Source organism: Cervus elaphus, chromosome 20 (assembly GCF_910594005.1).
Source record: "Cervus elaphus chromosome 20, mCerEla1.1, whole genome shotgun sequence".
In the NCBI taxonomy this organism is placed as follows: domain Eukaryota; kingdom Metazoa; phylum Chordata; class Mammalia; order Artiodactyla; family Cervidae; genus Cervus; species Cervus elaphus.
In genome coordinates, this window is record NC_057834.1 from 38,442,861 (window position 1) to 38,463,911 (window position 21,051).

Sequence of the window (21,051 nt, forward strand, 5' to 3'; positions counted from 1 at the left end):
AAATAAAACTTCTTTTGCAGTAGTAGTTTGCAATTGAAGAAGCTTCATAAACTTGAGTACTCCCACTCTTAAGAATATATTGAATAACTAGGAATTCTCAGAGGCAGTCAGAATCCAGTTTGAAAAACATCACCCTAGAAAACACCTGAAATGGAAACTGAGGTCTAAAGATGAGAGGACCGCCAAACACAAAAAGCAAAATTAAAGCAAGGAGCAGATGAATATCGTAAATGGCCAGGAATAGGAAACATTAAATCTTGGAAAATGGCAAAAAGTATGACACAGCTGAGTCTAACCAACCCTACCCCTGAGTATTTCCAAAGCGTCAGCTCTTATTTTCTCAAGTCCTTTCTCCTAACAGCAGCCCATTGTGCTTTTAACCAAGTTTGCAAAGATGAAGGAAAGTTTAAAATGTTTTTCTTCTGTTTCACCTCAGTTTCACCAGTTCTCAGCTGCCCCCTAGCCTTCCTATTGACTGATTATAGCTTTCTATTCTTCTAACCTTTTAGTAATTCTCCTGTAGGCAATCATTTGTAGTGATTTCTACCCCCATCCTCCAGGCTCTAGAGCATTTAGCTATTCTCATTTCAGAAGACTGAAAGGAAACTCATTAACTCCTAAGAAAGTAATAGACATCAAGTTATTATGCTTTTTCCTAAAATTATATCACCGCAGAATGGCGATATTAAATAGAGGGGAAAAAAGTGTCCCTTTTTAACACCTTTAATCTTTCCCATCACCTCAGCTATGAAGCTTGTAAGTACAATTTCAGGGACTGTCTTCCCAGCTCTCCCATATCTATATCAGTCTAAGCAAAGCAATCAAGTCTCAGACTGGAGATGCGCTTCAGTGAGTCAGGCACCAATCAGGGGCTACCTTTCAAGGAGCAGAACTAGACCCAGCTAGGAAGGAAGCATCTCCCTTGGGTTCCCCATGACACAGCCTCCCTCCCCTCCCCAATAGCCTATGTCCTGAAACCCACAGTGACAGACACATTCAACTCCCACTCTTTATTGGGACAAAGGAGGAAGGAGACAGACCAACACCACAGGCTCCCCCACCAGGGGTGTCCAGACTTCAGCACCTAGTCCAGCATGAGTACATCATAAATACAGGCAACGTGGGATGGGTGAGGTGGGGGAAGGTTCCATACACAGGAAGAAGACTATAGAGGCCCTTCAAGTCTTGGGAACTGAGGCATATATAGAGGTGCAGTCCACTTATGGAGGAAGAAGATAGAGGGGGGGCTAGATTTCCATTTTGCAGAATACAGATTGGAAAGAGGAAAGAGATGGCATGGAGGGAAATTCCTTTTTATATATGTTGGAAGAGCAGATTTCACCTTATAGATGGGTACAGGAGGGAAGAAAGAAAGTTTATTTTAGATATTAGCAGAAATGGCTATGGGAGGAAAGTGTCATTTTGCAGACAGGGAAAGTACTTTGGGGACAGTCAGTATACATGGGTGAGTATTCACAGGCCATTCCATTCCCAGGTGACAGAGGGAGAGAGAGGTGCAGGAAAGGAAAAGGTGCTAGGCCTAGAGAACAAGGGAGGTATACCCCACGGGTACCAGCCCCTCCGCTCCATCCCTCCCACAGCGGAGCCAGTCCTCATCCACAGTGGCGATGACACGCAGCACTTCCCCTCGCTGGAAGCTCAGCTGGTCAGGTCCTGCAGCAGTGTGGTCACAGAGAGCCCGGACTGCCCTGTGAGGAGCCAGAGGGAGATGCTGGGATGAAGTGAGGTGGGGGTGCCTGTCGCCAGCCTCACCTCCCCACCTCTTCGGTATGTATGTCTCTGCTGATTCAGCTCAGTAGACATCAGCTGGGCTCTGGGAGAGACATGGGGACCACGTCTCTTCAACATGTTGATTTGTTTGGGGCCCCAGCCCTCTCCTAAGCTCCAGACCCACTCTTTCGCTCCTTATTGTAATTGGCACTTCTCTGGTGCTTCATATTCAACTTACACAAACTAAATGACTCATCTTAACTTTCCAAACTAGTCCCTCCTCTTAGGTCCCCTATAGTGGTAAATGGCATCACCTATACAGTTATTCCCAGTAAAAAAACAAGGGATCTCAGTCTCTACATCCAATCAATCACCAAAACCTGTTTGATGTTGGTTTCTCCCACCACTCCATTTATCTTCAACTTCACTGTCACTGTCTTAGTTTAGGCCTCTATACTCTCTGGACCACTGGCATATAATCTAACTGGTGTGCCTGAATCCTGACCACCCTCTCCATTCTCCACACAGCAGTAGAGATGCTTCTAAAACTTATCATCCCTGGGCGTAAGACCCTTTAATGGCTCCCACTGCCTTGGAGTGATACCCAGCTTCCTTCACTGGTCTACTGACACCTCTGACCTCCCCATCACCACTGCCAGGATCCTTCACTCCAGCCACAACCAATCATGTACTCATAGTTCCTCACTTACCACACTTTGACTTCTCCACCTTTGCATCCTGTTCCTTCTGCGAGATGCATAGCCCGCACCATCACTAGGCTTCTCTGACTCCCCAGACCTGGGGAAGAAGCCCTGTCTGTATGGCTTCAAAGGACTATCTTCCTTTCCCATAGTCTTTAGCACACAAAATTGTAAGTGCTCATTTATTAACTGGTATCCCCACTGGACTACAAGCTTCTTGAGGGCAGAGATTCCAACAGGTTTCCCTTTGCATTCCCTCCTCCAGTATAATGCTAAGCACATAGTATGTACTTGAAAAGTACTTGAATGGAAGATCAAGAAACCTGATTCAGGGGTTTCCCTGATGACTCAGTGGTAAAGAGTCCCCCTGCCAATGCATCCTTTTTGATGCTTTCCATCCCTGATCCGAGGAGATCCCTCATGCCACGGAGCAGCTAAGCCCATGCACCACAACTTTTGAGCCTGTGCTCTAGAGCCCAGGAGTCACAACTACTGAAGCTGTTGCATCCTACAGCCCGTGCTCCACAACAAGAGAAGCCAGGGTGCTGAGAAGCCTGTGCACCACAACTAGAGAGTAGCCCCAGCTTGCCACAACTAGAGAAAAGCCCGAGCAGCAACGAAGACCCAGAACAGCCAAAAAAAAAAAAAAAAAGAGAAGCCAAATTCAATGGATTGAGAACCTAAAAGAAGCCAGACCCTAAAGATGACCAGCCCCTGGTGAAAATTAGAAGGCCCCACTAAAGGGAAGCCCAGTCCCCCAGGGGACACACACGCGTTCATTTGTACACTCGCACAGTAATAAAACTGACCGGTAACTGGACACGTTTTATGTGACTAATGCCTTTATAAAATCAGGTTTAGTCTTCACAACAACCATAAGAAAAATATAAAGTATCTTTTTACAGAAAAAGCAACTAAAGGTTCAGAGAAACTAGTATCACAGTAATAATAAACAGCAAAGATGCAATGCAAACCAAGCACTGTCTGACCTTACATCACCTCCCATCCACATTGTGAAGACAGAAAAACCCACATATGGAACATAACATGTGCACACCAGTGCGTTCTCCCTGCCCCTCCTTACCTGTGGGTCTGCACCGTGCTGGGTTCTGAGACCTCAAGCTCCTTAGGAGATGGAGCCTCAGGAGGTGCCGCCCGCTTCACCAGAGCCAACACACTCACTGTCGGGGGCAACCAGCTGGATGGTCTCCTGGAGGAAAGGATGCAGGATCACAGAGGTCACCCCACCTCCATAAAAAGAACCAAGTATCTGGGACTTTGGAGGGAGGGAGAGGCTGAGGGACCCAACTGCGGTTCAAGAGGTCAGGAGTTGGTCACTGCTGAGGGCAGAGTGGCCGGCATGGGACACAGTTACCTTTAAGGTGATTAGGGAGGTGACAATGAAGGTCTACCACACCAAAAGCCACAAAGGGACCTACGGAACCAGCAGGCTTAGCTCCAGAGGGTCACTAAAGAGTACCTGAAGCCATTAAGGGGCCACCAATGGTCAAACCCTGGAGCAGGAGTCCGCAAATATTTCCCTTTTTTCTAAAGAGCCAGAAAGTACTTTTGGCTTTGAGAGCCAAGAGGAAAAATGGACAATATCATGCAGGTATTTAATAACTGTTAAAAAGTTCATGACTTGAGAATATAACCATCATGGCTGTAGAAAAGCCAGGCTGTCAACCTCAGACCTAAAGGATCCCTACTGAGTTTCAAACTAAGAGTGACTGAGGGAGTTCCCTGGTGGTCCAAAGGCTAGGACTCTGCCTTCATTGCCAGGGCCTGAGCGCAATCCCTGGTCAGGATCCTGCCAGCACCCAGTGCACCAAAAACAAACAAATTGGGCTGACTGAGGGCTCTGAGATGGGGTCAGAGGTCATGGAGGGGGCCAGGGACCCCATTACCTGGACTTTGGGGCTCCACTCTCAGTTTCTGCGAGGCCCCCAGGCACTCCAAACAGTCTCCCCAGCCACACACCTCGGCCTGGTGCTGCTTCCTCCGTGTGCAGGGAACTCTCCGGTGCGGCCTCAGCTGCAGGCCTGGTGAGCCTGGATCCCCACCGGGGAAGAGGCAAGCCCTCGGTGCTGCCAGACGCATAGACCCGGGAGGCCTGAGTCAGCTGCTCCCACCAGCTGCAGGGGCTGGGAGAGCTTGAGGGGGCCGAAGGGCCTGGAGGGGCCTCCCCAGAAGCCCCCCGGAGGCTCTGGGCCAGCCGACCCCCCCAGTGCAGCACAGCTTGCACAGTCTGCTGCAGGGCTGGAGGCGAGCCTGGGGGCGGTGGGGCCTGAGGCGGTCCCAGGGGCAGGTGGTGGTGGTGTTCAAAGAGCAGGTCCAGGTGGAAGGTGAGCACCGACAATGGCTGCAGCAGGAGCAGCAGCTCCGTGGACAAGGAGGGGCAGCCAGCCCGGGCCAGGGAGAAGAAACCAGTGGGCAGGTACAGGAGGGACAGCAGGCCTGGGAAAGAGCAGGCTAACATCAGCCCCTGCTCTGGGCCTCGTCCAAGGGCTTCAGCTGGCCAGTCAACAAACACCCTCCTGGGCCTCTCTCTAACTGGGCACTGGGGCAGAGAGAGGGGGACTCAGCAGGATACAGGGCTGCCACATCCCTGCTGTGGAACCACCGCCTAGAGAGGGGTGTGGCAACAAGTAAGCATGCAGGCTGCATCGATTCAGTCGTGCCCCTTTGCAACTCCATGGACCATAGCCCGCCAGGCTCCTCTGTCCATGATTCTCCAGGCAAAAATACTGGAGTGGACTGTTGTCCCCTCCTGCAGGGGATCTTCCCAACCCAGGGATCAAATCATCTCCTGGGTCTCCTGCATTGGCAGGCAGATTCTTTACCTCTAGTGCCACTTGGGATGCCCAGTGGCAAGTATATAAGTAACAAAGAGGAGGACTTGAGGGCCATGGGAGCAAAATGGGTGAGTGGGGTAGGGAATGGGGATGGAGCCTCACTGAAGAAGGACCCAAAGGATGAATGAAAGTTAATGAGGGGGCAGGAGGAGCAGGAAGCCCTACTCAAGGAGGAGGCACAGCAAAAGGAGGGCTCTGGGGCAGGAAGAACTGAAAAGGAGACTGTTGACCAGGGAAAGCCCCAGACCTGAAGGCAAAGGCCAGATAACCAAGTCTTTGGAGGTTATAGTGAGGATTAGGGTCATTCCTCCTATTAATAAGACTTCTTAAAAGAGTTCTAAGCAGGACATTCCTGGTGGTGCAGTAGGTAAGAATCCACCTGCCAATGCAGGGGACACAGGTTCCATCCCCGGTCTGGGAAGATTCCACATGCCACGAGGTAGATAACCCATGTGTCGCAACTACTAAAGCCCAAGCACCCTAGAGCCTGTGCTCTGCAACAAGAGAAGCCACCACGAGAAGCCCACTCACAGCAATGAAGCATAGCCCCCGCTTGCTGTAACTAGAGAAAGCAGCACAAAACAATGAACACCCAATGCAACCAAATAAATAATAAATTAATTTCTCAAAAAAAGTTCCAAACAGAAGAGTAGTAAGATTGGAGATCTGGATCAAGAGCATTCTGGCATCAGGAGGAACCATCAGAAGAGATCCCTTTTCCCACTTCCCCTAGTCTAGCAAGCCCATCCTCTCCCATTTGAGCCTCTGACCTGCATCTTCCTGGAGACTGGAAAACCACAGCTCCAGCTGCTTAGTGCTGGGGGAGAGAGGAGGGAATAGAAGTCAGGGACACCAGCCCCCTGTGGGTGGAGGATGGGAAATAAGACTAGGACAGGGAAGGCCTTCTCTGGGGACATGGGACACCCACCATATGTCCCACCCAGGACACCCTTGCAGTCCCCAGGCTGTGGGAGGGACACCAGAAAGAAGGCCACTCACTTGAGGAGGCCCAGGATGAAGGCGTGGAAGCGGCTACGGCTGCTTCTCAGCGGGGCCAGACGGCTGACCTGGCTATACAGGGTGCCGAGGGAACGAGTGCTGGAGCCTGAGGACACAGGGCGCTGTCAGCCAGCCCCCAGCCCTGCCCTCCGCCCAGTCCCACACTCGCCCCCTTCACCTGGCTTCACAGACGCCTCCACCACACTCCAGGGGCTGCTCCGCCGCTGCCCGGTGATGAGGTCTTTCCGGAAAGGCTTCAGCCCGTCGGCCACCAGGGCATGGAGGGCAGGACAGAGGGTGGTCAGCACCAGGTGCCCCACGTCTGGGCTCAGACGGCTATCCCCCAACTGGGCCTGGAGGCGGCGCAATGGGCATGGGTCCAGGGATACCTCCAGCCTTCCCCTGCGCCCTCAGAGCTACATGCCCCTCCTCACCCCCCAACACCCTCCCTACAGGCAACTTCACCTTCTGAACCAAGTTCCGGGCGGCCCCGAAGTGCGAGATGATTTTATCCACTGAAGCACTAACAGCTATCAGGAGACCTGGGAGGGGGCCGGGGAAAGAGAAAGAAGCGTCAAAGCCCCTTGTTTCTCCCCAGGCAAACCGCGAGGGACTCGGAGAGGCCAGTTCACACAATTTGGCCCTGAGAGAGGAGGCCCTAAGTGAGGAGAAGTTGATTTCCAAACCAAGGGTCAAAAGTCAAGGTGTCCTACCTTTTTTTTGCTCCTGCAGCTGGCCAGTCCCACTCTGGGCTTCTGCCATCCACAGTCGCTGGGCCCCGGGGACGCCGGCGAACGACCAGGAACTACGGACTGGGATAAAGTAAGAACGCACTGACACCAGGGGTCACCCTCCAAGGACTCCAGGCTTTCGCAAGGGTCATCTCCTATGGGTCTAGACACCCCAGCCCCTGAAGTCTTGGGAAAGGGAGCCTAGGGCTGCGGGGAGCACAGGGCAACTCCCGGAGTGGAAGCCTGATGGTATCTCAGTACTGCCGCCCTGCTCCCCACTTCTCGGTTTCCATTTCCCTTCCTCACGGCCCAGCTCCCACTCCTCGATCCCGGAAGTCCCAGCGTGGGGCAGCCGTGCTCACCTCCCTCCCGCCTGCCAGGCTGGGCCCTGAAAGGCGGGAGATGACAGGGCAGGGGAGGGAGGGGCAGCCTTGTGCCCGCCACTCCCCCCACACCCTGGCGGGAGGGGGAGGGGGAGGGGGAGGGGGGGGGGGACGTCAGGTCCGCGGGGACCCAGGGAGCACGTGGGGAGCCTGGACCAATGGAAAGACAGACAGACGGGAATGGGAGGAGAGACGGAGGGAGAGCAGACCCAAGGATTGGGAGGCTGGAAGGCGCCGGAAAGGGGAAACCTGGGTCCTGCGCCAGCTAGGCGGAGGGCCCCTCGCTGCAACCCACTGGGGCTGGTCCCAAGGGGAAGGAGTGACCAGAATCCCCTTTGGCCCCTGAGTGAACTTCACCCTTCACCCTTCCCGTACAAGGTAGGGGTCTGGCTCGAACTGCACTGGCCAGGGAATTCCACAGAGGGTGTGGACCCAAGGTCCTTAACAATGGACTTGCTGGGACCCCCTTAAGCTATGTGTGGAAGCCGGCTAAGCCTGTATCCACTATGTCCCGGCCACGCAGCTGGGAAAGCAGCAAACCACCCAGCACGGGGAGTTAGCAAGGCCAGACTCCCCAGGACCAATGATCTTGGAATCGCCCAGGTCAAAGGGCTGGACCCAGCCCGGTAACCCGGGAAAAATCTAAAGCAAAGGTCGGGCCGAGGATGGGTGGGGCTTTGAAGTGGGCGGGGCAGCCCCGCCTGAGGCGTGGCCCGCGGGGCTGGACCCCATCCGTCTTACGTAGCCTGGGCGGAGGCGGTGGGCTCCTGGTCCAGCGAGGGGCCTTCGGCGGACGAGGTGGCCGTGGCAGCGGGGGGGCGGGTACCTGGCGGGGTGGGGAAGCCACGGGGGGGAAGGTGCTACTTCTGGGAAAGAGCGGGGACAGCAGCAGTGCCAGCTCAGGGCTGGCCAGGCAGGGAAGGTCCCCCCTAGCCGGAGGCGAATAGGCCCCCACCGGGGACAGGCGGACGGGCAGCAGCTGCTCCTCCGGGGTACTCGGTGCCCCCAGGAGCCGCAGCCCAGCGCCTGGCCAGCTGGCCAGAGGCGCCAGGAGCAGAGACCCAGCTGCGGCCGCGCTCCCACCCTGCAACAGGGGGCGCCCGTCAGCCGAGAACCGAAAAACCAGGGGCCGAGGGAGCAGGAGGGGACCGGCTGCAGGCGGGATTGGCGGGGCAGATGCGGAGGGGAAGGAGGCCAGCGGGATGGGCAGCCAGGCAAGGAGGGGCGGGAGAAAGAGGGAGCAAAGAGTTAGTCCCGTAACCCAAGGACCCACCCAGTTTCCCTTTCCCGGAGCGCTCCCGGTAGCAGGGGACGGGAAGGATGGGTGGGATGGGTCACACAGAATGGAGGGGAGACAGGGGGTCGGGTCGGAAGCTTTGGAGGTGTGGGGAGGCCGAAGGCCAGCCCTCCTCTTGCCACCTCCTATGGCCACCTACCTTCAGTGCCAGCCTGAGGACCTGGCTGCTCCGGCTCCTTTGAAGCTGGGGCCTCCTCACCAACAGCTGGGCTGCCCGCCCTGCCCTCCTCGGGCTGCCCCTCTGCTATAGGCTGCAGCCCAGGTCGGTTCTTCTTCCTCCGGGGAGGGACGGGTGGCGGTGGGGGCCGAGGTGGGACCAATGCCCAGCCAGCTGGGGGGTCTCGGGGCGGGACTGGCGGGGGCGGAGCCCGGCTTCGGGACCGGAGTTCCTTGAAGGTGGTGACTTCCCGGGGAGGCGCCTGGGAGCTGCCGAGCGACCCTGTGGGGGGCAGCTCGGTGTCCGGAGAGAAGACGATGAGCCAGTCACTGCGGTCTTTCTTGGCCTGCGGCACGAGGGGCAGCCCTGGGCCCCGCTTGCGCTTCTGGGCCAGCTCGTGGAAGGACGTGATTGTCCGGTGGGGCACCGGCTCCTCGCTGACGTCACTTCTCCATCCTCCATCAATTTTCCCTGCATCAGTTTTCGAACCAGAATCAGTTATTCCTGTATTGGTTTTCCAACTGGAGTCGAATTTTCCAGGTTCAGTTTTCCAACATTCAATGGTATTCCCATTGACTTTCCAACCGGAGTTATTGTTCTCAGTGATTTTCCAGCTAGCATCAGTTGTCTCTTTGTCAATTTTCCAAATGGGGTTGATTTTCCAACTGGGTTCGGTTTTCCCAGCATCGATTTTCTCATCAACCTCTGGGAGGTCAGAGGTAGGGAGGTCCTGCTCCTCGGCCTCCTCCTCTTCCTCTAGCCCTGGGGAAGGGAGGTCCTGGCCAGTGGTCAGGGCATTACAATTGGAGTCCAGGCCTGGACCGGATGGAGAGGAAGCTTCAGAGCAGGAATCCGGAGAGCAACAAAAGCTGTCTGGGGAGCAGGTGCCTGGGCCTGCAGAAGCCAGGGGGGAGCCTTGCTCCAGGGGAACGATGCTGGGCTGAGGGTGGACATCCTCGTTGCCAGGGAGGTCCCTGGAGTAGACTGAGATGGGGGACTCATCGGGGCTGAGATCTGAGCAGGAACTGAGAGAGGAGGAACAGCCGGGGTCTGAGGGAGAGGCAGCCCCCTCCTCCTCCTGTGCTAGGTCCTGCCGGTTTTCTAGGCCTGGCGCATGCTCCTGGCAACATCGGCAGGGCACGGCTGGGCTGTTGGAGTTGGCGTCCACCAAGGTCCCACTGCAGGGGCCCCGGCTCTCCTTGCCCCCAGTGTCCCCTGGGGGCGGGGATGTGCTCAAGGGCCCCTCCCGGAGCTCCGGACGGCGGGACAAATGCAAGCCTAGAGAGACATGCTGGAGGTGGATGTGGTTGAGGTTGCAGAGTAAAGCCCTCTGAGGGGACAGCATGGTGCCGGCGGCGACAGGATGGCCTCTAGGGAATGAGGAGGATCAGGCCTCTCACATCCACTTGCCTGGCAACCGCAGATGCAGCCCTAGAAGAGAAGGACAGTGAAACCCAGCCAGCGAGGGTGCGGGCCGCGGGAAGAACACCAAGGTGACTTAGGTGCTGGGGCAGGCGTGGAAGGGCGCCTTGGGCAATATTTAAATGAGATGCAAATAGACATCGAATGGCTATTAGTTTCCGCTGCAGTGTTTGCAGGTGGAGTCGAATGTAAACCCCCCCCTCCCCGAGAACGGGGCGGGGAGGGTCAGAGAATGCGGCTGCGCCCTCGATCTCCTTGGAGGTGCGGAGGCTTGTAAAAGGATGGGGCCCAAAAGGGACCCTGGGTCCTCTCTGCTGCAATCTGCCTGCCCCTCACTCCCAGGGGAAGGGGTCGAGAGGCCCCGCCCAGATGATCTGAAATGGGGTGGGGGGAGGTGCGTCCGGCTGGTTGAAGCAGGAAAGGGGCAGGCGTGGGGGAAAAGGACCGAGCTGCAGGAGCATCCGTCAGCCTGTCAACTCCACCGGGCAGGCCGGCCGGCACGGACCTCGGCTCCGGGCTCCGGGCTCCGGGCTCCAGCCTACAGCCGCGGTGCACCTTCACCCTGCTGCGAACACCAGCATGTCTGTCCCATTCTCTCTGCACTTGTCTGTATGGTGCAGCTCCAACCCACCCCTTCTCTATTCATTTTTTACTGCTCCCCTCTCCTGCCCCACCCCGCGAGCCCCAATCCATCCATCCATCCACACCCGCAGGCCAAGCCATCCTCACCAGGGTCTTCCTGCAGCCGCTCCGGCGTCTGGAGCCGCGTCGGGCTCCGCGGCTGCGGTCCCCGCCCAGCCCGCACAGACTGGAGGGGAGGGGCGCTGGGACAACCCGCCAGCGCTGCGCAGCCGCGCCCCTTCACGCATGGGCGTGGCGAGTCTCAGACCCAGCCCCCAGCGCTTGACGCTTTTGCCTGTGTCACCCACCCAGGCCCAGCTCAATGGCTTTTGATGCATCCTAAGGTCCCACTGCAGGGACCTTTTAGTCCCAAGGGGGTCCTGAAACCAAAGCCTCAGGTTCCGGCTTCCATGCAACTGGCCCCCACCCTGCCCATTCTGGACAAAGCTGCGCCCCTGGCTGACACAAGCAGAAACGGAAGAACCACAGGTTAGACATTAATTTATTGAGAAGCCTCCCTTCCCCACCTTCACAGACTTTAGGTCACTTTTTCCGCTTGTAGATCTTTTGTGCTAACCCCAGGAAAATGGCTGGGGGCAGGGGCGCAGCATACTGCTCGATGAGACCCATAATGTGGCTGTAACTGTCTTCCTCGTATTGCATGTACACAGCCGACAGATTCATCTCCTCGTAGAGCGCCTTCACCCGGGCCACCTTCTCAGCCTCCTTCTGCCCATAGTTCTCCTGAAGGGTCGGGGGTAGGAAAACGGGCTTATTAGCCTTCCCCCAGCACCTCTAGGTCCCCTCCACTCCCCCCATCCAGGTATTCCAGAACCTCTCCAATGCCATTCATTCATTCATTCCATTCCTGCCTCCAGTTTCAAGGGTCTCTGAGTAGCTAAGATCTCGAACTCCCCACTCCCCCCCACCCCACCCCACCCCCGCCATACCAAATGCTCAGTCAGTGGGGTTCAGGCCTCAGCTTCCTCTACCCCAGGGTTTCTCAACCCTTGGCCCACTTGAAATTTCTGGCAGATAGCTCTTTGTGGGAAGCTACTGTATGTGTGGTATTTGGCAGCATCTCTGGCTTCTACCCACCAGGGATCCCAGTGGCATAGGCACACACACACACACCAAGTTATGATGACAAAAAAAAGTCTCCTGACACTGTCAAATGCCAGGGTGGGTGGGTGGCAAATCACCCCCACTGAAAAACCACTGCTCTTTCCCCTACTCCACAGCTTGGGGGTCCACAGCACACCCTAGGGCACCTGCAGGATTTGGCGCTGCTCTGGAGAGGCCCGCTGCAGACACTGAACCACCAGCCAGCTGCACTTGTTGTCCTGGATGTCTGTGCCGATCTTACCCGTCACGCTGGGGTCCCCAAAGAGATCAAGGTAATCATCCTGGGCAGAGGGGGTGCAGAAAAGGAGGAATGAAGAGGCTGTAAGGCAGGGAAAGAGCAAAGCTGGAGCCTGTTTCCTGCCAGTGCCCCATGCCTTCCTACCTGAATCTGAAAGAACTCTCCCATCTCCAGCAGGATCTTCTTGGCATTGGCATGCTCCTTCTCCCCATTAATGCCCGCCTACAGTGAAAAGGGGGTTAACAAATCATACATCAGAGGTGCCTGCATCTTCCTGGCTGCTTCCTCCCACGAAGAGGGTCTTGCCCCAGTACAGCCCCCCAAGTCTTCTCTCCTTTCAGACATCCTTGGCTTCCCTGATAAAGGAAGTCCTGGCTGACGGTTCACCTTCTATCCCACTGATTTTAGCTATGGGTCTTCTTGCAAGTCACAGCAGAGGTGAGTCCATTTTGGAGGCCCTCAGACTCTTCTCTCACAAGGCTCAGTCCCTGGGTCGCTCTGATCCTGCTTCCTAATCTTTTTACCATTTCCAAATTCTTTCACTATGGAAAGGAAACTTGGAGAAGGTCAGCATAGATAGTTAATCCCACTGATTGCCTTTGAATCTAGTCTTCTCCCTCAGCCTGAATTATCTCCTCCCCACTCCTACTACTGAACACAGATGGAGAATTCATTGTTCCCCCTAGATGGGCTGTCCACTTTCATGTAAACCACTTGGTTCTTTTTATAATTAGTCCCACGGGTGGAGATTTTATCCTTATCTTATAGCTGAGGAAACAGACTCAGCAAGATTAAGTAACTTGCTCATGATCAGTCAGCCATTCACAGTGGGGGCATGTCTGCTCCGTGGCCTCCTTAATGAAAGGCCCATATGAGCAGGGCAGCAAGGGATGAAGAGGCTCACTCACCATATACATGGCAGCAGCTACAGGAAGGTAAAAGGAGTAGAAAGCTGTCTTGTACTTGACAATAGACTTATACCTGAGTGCAGGGAGAAGAGAAACTCCTTAGAAGGGTTATGCACCCCCCCAGCCCTCCCTCTCACTGTCCAGATATGGTTCCCATGGTCCTTCACCTCTTTTCTGTGAATCTGCCAAGATCCACGTTGTGCTGGGGGGCTGTGATGAGGTCCAAGGTCTGCCCGATCTCAGTTTGATAAGAACTCTAAGGAGCAGGAAGATGGCCTGTGAACTGGGCTTTCTCCAGGGCGGGAGAACTCTGAAATCTTGGGCCCTATATCCCATAGCAGTTGATAATTGGGTGGTCAGAAAGACAGGAGGAAGAGAGAGCTCCCAAACTCAAGGCCCACATAGTCACACACATGCCCTTTACCACTCCTTTCAATCACACAGACACAGGGAAGCTGCCCCACCACCTGCCCCAACCCCCTCCCTCAATTACTTCCCCTTCCAGGCAAACCTGGGTATCAGCCTAAAACAAGAAAGTCCCATAGAAGACAGTGAGCATGGCATATCTGGACAAGAATGTCCCATAGAGGCCAAGGCCACGTGGGAGCCCTAGTCTGCAGCGCACCTGCAGGAAGAGCTCGATCAGGTCCAGGTAATAGGGCTGCTCCCGACAGTACAGCTTCAACAGGCGGTAGATGGATGATTCCAGAAGGAAAGCATCATTGATGGCATCCAAACCTATGCCTGGCTGTCAGGGACACAGAAAAACAAGCAATCAACTTCTGGCCTAGACTCATACCAAGACCCTGTAACACCTCCTCCATAGGCTCCATGTGACCCTTTCCCAGTAGTCTGTTGCCATGCCCACCGCTACCTTCCCACCTACTCACCTTCTGATACCAGCAGGTCTGCCCCCGCCGGGTGACGGATGAGTCCATAATGTCATCTGACACCAGGAAGAAGGCTTGGAGCTAGGAGGATGGAAAGTGGAATGAGTTCCAGGGCTCCTTATGATTGTTCCTTCTACCAGCAACAGAGATGCTGCTTTTAAGAATCACTGAACAGGGAAGGTAGGTCAGGATGAGGCCAAGGACTGTTTTTTTTTGGCCACATTGTGTGGCATGTGGGATCCTAGTTCCCCGACCAGGGATTGAACCCATGCCCCCTGCATTGAGAGCATGAAATCTCAACCACTGCACTGCCAGGGAAGTTCACTGAGGACTTTTAATCTAGGCTGTAAGACTTTGGAAAATTGTATGACTTCTTTGGCTCAGGCTTCCCAACTATAAAAAGGGACAAAAAACTCCCTTGTTTTCAGAGTAAGAGACATAACAGATCTCCAGACAATCCCTGGTATCAGGGAGGTGATGAAATATCTTCATATACTGTACTCCTCCCTGGCCAAAAGCTTCGGGGAGGGTTCCAAGCAAGATTTCTTTATGCAGTGTGACTTTACACAACTTCAGGAACAAGAAAGACCAGTTCCTGCATTCTCTCCGGACACTGCTTACCCACTCCAGCAAACAGGAACAAAACCCCACCTCAGGAAGCTTATTTTGGAGCCCAGGTCTAATAGGGTGGAACTGAAGTCTGACTCCTGGCAACTTTCACCCATGGCTCTTAAACATCTTCAAAGGGCTTCCTCTTCTGAGTGCCAGCTTACTGCAAAGTACCAGACTATGCTGGCTCCCTGCAGGACTGTGAACTACCTTGAGGCAGGGACAAGGTATTTGACTGCATGGCATTTGCAAAGCCCAGCACAGTGCTGGTCCATAAATGTTGTCTAAGAAATACATGCGAGAGTGAACCACCGTAACTTCTCCCAGGGATACTTCTAGCAGCCAGGCTACACATTCTGGCTCCCTCAAACAGCTTGTGAAGACATGGTTTGTTGTTGTTGTTTTTTTCTTTTTGGCTGCACCACATGGCTTGTGGGATCTTAGTTCCTCGAACAGGGACTGAATCGGGGCCCTACTTCAGTAGTGAAAGTGCTTCACCCTAACCACTGAACCACGGATAGGAATTCCTTGAAGACACGGTTTATAAGCCTTCACCCCACCCTGATCCCTGTGTGCGTCCCAGTGGATCTGCATGGCCCAGAGGAAGTGCCCACCACTACCCACCAGCTCAGCTGTGTACAGTGCAGACAGGGCTGTTGTCGTTCCAGGCCAAGTCCCCGGGGAAGGAGGCCTCCATCTGCACCTTTCCCTCTGACCTCGCCCTGGAGTGGGGCCTAGGCTCTCCACAGCGGGGCACAGACTTTATTTCCAATGTGTCCATGTGGAGTGGCATTGTCCCTGAAGCCACGGCCCCACTGCCTCCCCTGAGTGGCTACAAGGGCCAGCTGGTTTCAACCAGCACCACTCAACCAAGATGGTCTCTGAAGGGCATTCATTCCTTGGCCTCGCTCAATCTCCTCTGCCCCTCAATTGCACTTTCTATTTATTAGGAAAACATTAAGTCTACAGGGATTTTACCACAGTACTGGGTTGGGTTTTTTTAGTAATCTCCCCAGGTATGCGTTACAGTGGGAAGTAAGGAGAAACACACCACATTACCCATTCTGCATCCTTACCAAAATGTCTACCCTGCCTATTTCCTCTAGATACTAATCAGACTGGGCTGTGAGCCACTCTATCAAATAATTGGCCTAGACTTTAAAAAAGTCCATTATGATGGAGGAAGTTTCTAAAGACTGAAGAAAAACTAACAAATGCAATGCATCACTTCTGCTTGGATCCTAGATGTTTAAAAATAAAAAAACACCTTATAGTAGACAATTGGGGAAGAAATATGAATATTTAAATATGGAATATATGTTCGATAATATTATAATACCAATGTTAACTATCATGATTGTTGCTCTGATTTGAATGCTTCCCCCCAAAATTCCTATGTTGAAATCCTAACCTTCAAAGATAATGGTATTAGAAGGTGGACCCTTTGGGAGGTGCTCAGATCATGAGGGTGGAAGCCTCATGCAAGGGATTAGTGCCCTTATAAAGGAGACCTCCAAGAGCTCCCTTGCCCCTTCCACTTGAGGACATAGCAAGAAGATGCTGGCTATGAATCAGGAAGAGAAGTCTGACTCCTGGTAAGACCCAGTCATGTGGGTGCCTTAATCTTGGACATCCCAACCTTCAGAGCTGTAAGAGATAAATTTCTGTTGTTTATAAGTTACCCAGTCACTGGTATTTTGTTGTTCAGTCGCTAGGTCGTGTCCGACTCTTTGCAGCCCCATGGATTGCAGCACGCCAGGCTTCCTTGTCCCTCACTACCTCTCACAGTTTGCCCAAGTTCATGTCCATTCAATCGGTGACGTTATCCAACCACCTTATTTTGTTATAGCAGCCCAAACAGACTACGACAGATGTGAAAATGGTATTGTGGTTATATAGTCATATGTCCTTGTTTTTAGGAGGTAAATGCTGAAATAGAAAAGTAAGAGGCTGAAGGAGATGTGGTAGAAGTGGAAGGAAGATAAAAGCAGAGATTATAACAAAAATCATCCAAAACAATGGTGGACTGCTCAAATGGGATCTTAGGGGAAATGGTCACAGTACAGCTGCATTTAAGGAAAACATGGGAATTCCCTGGAAGTCCAGTAACCACTGAGTCCAGGACTCAGCATTTTCACTGCCAGGACCAAGGGTCATCCCTCGTCAGGAAACTAAGATCCCACAGGAAGCACGGTTTGGTCAAAACAAACCAACCCAACCCCACAGTGCAGCTAAGGTTAGTAACAACTGATTTTACCAGGTGAACTGCTGGGCCCCCCACAGCTCTGCCCTTATCCTCCTGCCCTTCACTCCTTGCCTGCTGTCTGTGGCTGTGGGCTCCTCAGCACCACCGATCCCTAGAAGGGCACCTCTGTCACCGGGGCCCCATCCTCAGTGAGGCCATCATCCTTTTACCCCCTTGGAGGCAAATCCCTACTGTATAGCCCCATCTCCCTTACAAGCTCTAGGTTGGAAATTCCACCACCTGCAGGACAGACAGCTCCACATGATCTGCTCACACCAAGAGCAGCATGGCCAGTGCTGAGCTCATCACACCCTCCCGCAGGCCAGTCTCTCCTCTCCGCAGGCCAGGATCACCCATCATTCACCTAGCCCACAGCATCTTCCCTCCTGGGCTCATCTCCCCACTCCTCAGGGCCTAGCACTCCCCAACTCCAGAACCTAGTCCCCCGGGAAGCCTAAAATGGAGACATTAGGCCAGGTCAGCAAACCATATACCTTCAAGAGCCAACTGAGTTTGGAGACAGGAAGACTAGAGCAAAACAGAGACAGACCCACCCAAGAGAGTCCATCTCCAGTCTTGGGGAAGCGGCTTCAATTCAACTTCGGCCAACTGTTGCTATATGGGACTCTGGATGCATATCCAGCAATTTCTCATGTGATACAAGACATCTGGGGTTTCATGTGAAATCTCTTCTTTTGTTAGATTTAGGGAACTTAATTTTAAAATATTTTCAAAAACTACCAATAGGCTTCCAGTTTTCAATCTCTGCCATAGAATAATCTTCTAGAAGAACTATCTCACTTTCGTGGCTGTCCTCTGCTCAGAAGAGCAAGCTGACAACTTCATGGCCAGTTCCAAGGTGCAGGCCCACCACTAGAGTACAGGTCAAACCTGTACCTACTGGTAAAAGAGCCTCCCCACATTTGTTAACCCTTATTCACTAAGTTTGGTCCCAGCATACCAGGGACACAGAAACAGTGGAGAAGCCGAGTTTCAGGCCCATCCCTCCTGTCCCACCCCATCCCACCCAGGGCACCCCCACTCTAGTAAACCTCGTCTTTGCCTGCTGTTCCCCATCCTTCTCACCAGTTCCACACACCAGCCCACCGTCAGGGCCCGCTGGAGACTATCAGCATCTTGTTTCCTGGGCTCCACAAGCTCCCGGAATGTTACCACCACCGTCAAACCCCGATTGTACTTGCCTCCAATGGCATTGTACTCCAGGACCTGGGGAAAGAGCAGAGGGGCAAGGTATCAGGAGCAGCTATTCTGAGATTTCTCCTTGTTTTCGCCCACTGGCGACCAGGGAACCTAACTTTATCGTCCTCAATCCCAACCCCTCCTCCAGGCAGCCTCTGAACTACTACTCTCTCGGCTTCTTCCAAGTTATGGAGCACAGCTGGAAATTCCCCAGTCCCCAGGCTCTCTCCGCATTGTCTTCTTCAGAACACTGAAAGGCTCCATACTGGAGATTAAAATCTGCTCCCAAAGCCAGACAGGGCTTGAACCCGGGGAAAACGCTTGTGCATACCAAGGGAATGGCTAGCTCAGGTCTCTCCCATCCCCAGTTCTCCTAACTTCCTCTTCACAGCCCATTCCTCCTTTCTCAGCCACCTCCTCTGAGGCCCCCTCCACAGTTCAGCCTATCTGCAAATAAAAAGCCTCTCACTTAACTAAGACAAGCCCCCTCCTCCCCAAGTTAACCAAAGGACAGCTTGGAGGGGACTCAGGTTGTGGGGACCATCCGCTACTCCTTCAATGGCATCACCTCCTGCTGGGGCTTCTCATTTTGCCTTCTGCTGCCCTGTTGTCAACCAGATGGAATTCATTGGGAAGAGACTTCCCTTTTTAATCTCCATCCCAGTACAGACTTCCTTTTCCTTAGTTTCCCTCAGACAAATGAAACAGCATTTACAAAAAGAATTACTAGATACTCCAAAAGAATAAGGCAACTTAGGTTATCTCAACAAACAGTTCCTGCCTAAGAGGAGGGGTTTCTGATGGAACACTAGCTTCACTCAGCCCCACCTCAAGACTGCCTCCTCCCCTCCTACCAGGTCCCTGACAGGGTGGCCCCTTAGGATTTCTGGACACCTAATTCCCTGTCTCAACAAAATCAAAGACTTACCCGGTTCAAGGCCTTCACCCCCAGGGCCCTCCACACCTATGCAAAGCAGTATGTCTGGCCTACCAGAACCACATAGCTGGATTGATTGGACCTGCCTGGGCTCCGCCCCCTCCAGAATGGACCCAGAGTCTCTCAGATAAAAGTCTGTTCCCACATCTGTCAAAAGTCACTCCAGAGCCAGAAAGAGACCCCACACATGCACAGAGATTGCAAAGGTTCACCCTCTCAAGTTGTAAATTCCTCACCTCCTTGAGTCGGGTAATGGCATCTCCTGTCTCTGGGTGCCCAATGTCCTCCTCAGTCAGCACCTTGACAATCTGGGAGAAGTGCTGGATGAAATTCTGCCTTTCTTGGGCGTAAGCATCTAGTTTCTGGTCTCCATTCATTCTGAGGGAGGAGTAAAATGCTCTGACAAGAGGGAGGACAAGTCAGAAACCTAATCAGCTGCTCCCCTCCCCAAGGCCCCTCACCCCTGCCAAACTCACCGAGGCTCCTCTGTCCACGCTTGCCACCAGCAGCGGGCACTGTGCCAGGCCCCCAGGACTGGGCACCTGTGCCCCAGGATGGGTCGCCGCAGGGGACCCAGCAACCTGTCCTGGGGCACCCAGCAGGGGGCTGGCAGCAAGAAGACCCCCACAGATCTCAGCCAGCGGGACAGGGGTAGCATGGGGGGTGGCATAGGGAGGGGGCATTGAGCACTCCCTGCAGGGGCAAGCACCAGAGGCAGATGCCCGCTGTCAGCTCCCCAAGTCACCCTCCAACCTTTCACCTCTGTACCCAGAATGCCCCACTCTCTTCTGGGCTAAGCAGGAAGGCACTTACAGAAAGAAACACAGGGAATAAAAAGTACCGCTGGGTAACCGAGACTCAGCTGATCACACTTAAAATAAGAAGGCTAGAAAAAAAAAAAAAAATAAGAAGGCTAGGACTCAAAGCCACCTAACATTACCCGGTTGAGGAACCGTCAAGCCTCCACCAGGGAGCCTCTGGAATTGCTACACTCTTGCTTTCTTCCTCCAAATTCTGGAGCACAGACAAGAATCCAGAGTAAAGGACCTCAGGACCGGGGGCTGGGAGGATGTTTAAATCACCTTCTTTTATAGAGGCCAAACTGAGGCTCTAGGAGGTAGGAGGATACCCGGGGAGTGGCAGCGCCAAATCTAGAACCCAGGTCTCCCTCGGTAGGCAGGGAGAGGGGAGCGCAGGCTTTGAGATGTGAAAGCAGAACCCCTGGGTACTATGGACATGTAGTCTGGGGTTCTGGGACTGGACCCTCACAGAGCCAGGACTGCTGACAGCCTCGGAGCAAAACTGGGTGGGTGGGTAGGGTTCGCAGCGGAAGAGCAAAGCAGGGTGCAGTTATACTGGGATTCCAGGACAGCACATGGCAGAGTTCGGGAGTTTCTGCACATCCACGGTGTCAGCCAGTCGGTCCCACCAACTCCCCAAACGGGGGAACACCGACACAACAGACTTGACCTCCTGTGCCTTAAAGTTGCGCTACAGAGGTAAGACCGAGTTTCTACCCCTGCCTCCGGCCCCAGCCCTCGACCTCTCTCACCTGTTCCTGGATGCCGGTTGCAGATCCAGATGGTTGGAGGGATACTCCTAAAAGCTGGACCGCTCGGCGCTCGGGTCGCTGGATCTAGTAGTTCTCGACCTCCTTTCACTATAGGCAGCAATGCGTCACTAGACTACAATTCCCGAAATGCCACAGGAGGGGCAACGATTACGCGATCTAGCGCGGGCGGGCTGGGCGAAAATGAGCCACATTGATTGGCTACTTCTTCTCGTATGAGCATGAGGCCCTGTAACCAACAGCCAATGGAAGGGCTGCCCCCCCGGGACCTAAAGCTAAGAGGCTGGAGTGGGCGGAAGATGGGGTGAGGTTGTAGGGAGTCGTAGTGAAAGAGAGACTGGTTTGGAATCCTTTGAAATCAGGCTCTCAACAGTCGTTGTTTACTACTCAAATTGTCATTATTTTCCTGTGCAGTTGAGTCGCACTTTACTA

The 21,051-nt window shown here is 53.8% G+C and overlaps 2 protein-coding genes across 7 annotated transcripts; both read right to left on the reverse strand.

Moving 5' to 3' along the window:
• Positions 1-995: 995 nt before the first annotated feature.
• RUSC1 (RUN and SH3 domain containing 1) lies at positions 996-10,199 on the reverse strand. 4 transcript variants are annotated; one of them, XM_043875879.1, is made up of 10 exons: positions 8,837-10,199; positions 7,000-7,098; positions 6,752-6,828; positions 6,465-6,639; positions 6,287-6,392; positions 6,058-6,104; positions 4,340-4,889; positions 3,517-3,642; positions 2,442-2,529; positions 996-1,709 (listed from the first exon to the last, which is right to left on the reverse strand). In XM_043875879.1, exons 1-10 carry the CDS (start codon positions 10,197-10,199, stop codon positions 1,689-1,691), a joined length of 2,652 nt encoding a protein of 883 aa, XP_043731814.1. In that variant the 3' UTR covers positions 996-1,688. The 4 variants fall into 4 exon arrangements, with proteins under 4 accessions (XP_043731814.1, XP_043731812.1, XP_043731813.1 ...); XM_043875877.1 differs by lacking the exon at positions 2,442-2,529 and adding an exon at positions 8,142-8,552; XM_043875878.1 differs by lacking the exon at positions 2,442-2,529.
• A 1,182-nt stretch (positions 10,200-11,381) lies between these two features.
• On the reverse strand, positions 11,382-20,731 carry FDPS (farnesyl diphosphate synthase). Of its 3 annotated transcripts, none has more exons than XM_043875883.1 (10): positions 20,602-20,731; positions 19,286-19,448; positions 17,999-18,139; positions 14,059-14,139; positions 13,794-13,916; positions 13,336-13,424; positions 13,169-13,241; positions 12,405-12,482; positions 12,169-12,303; positions 11,382-11,641 (listed from the first exon to the last, which is right to left on the reverse strand). In XM_043875883.1, the coding sequence occupies exons 2-10, from the start codon at positions 19,424-19,426 to the stop codon at positions 11,441-11,443; spliced, it is 1,062 nt and encodes a 353-aa protein (XP_043731818.1). In that variant the 5' UTR covers positions 19,427-19,448; positions 20,602-20,731; the 3' UTR covers positions 11,382-11,440. The 3 variants fall into 3 exon arrangements, with proteins under 3 accessions (XP_043731818.1, XP_043731819.1, XP_043731817.1); XM_043875884.1 differs by having other exon boundaries at positions 19,286-19,427; positions 20,602-20,702; XM_043875882.1 differs by lacking the exon at positions 20,602-20,731 and adding an exon at positions 19,526-19,913.
• Positions 20,732-21,051: the final 320 nt, after the last annotated feature.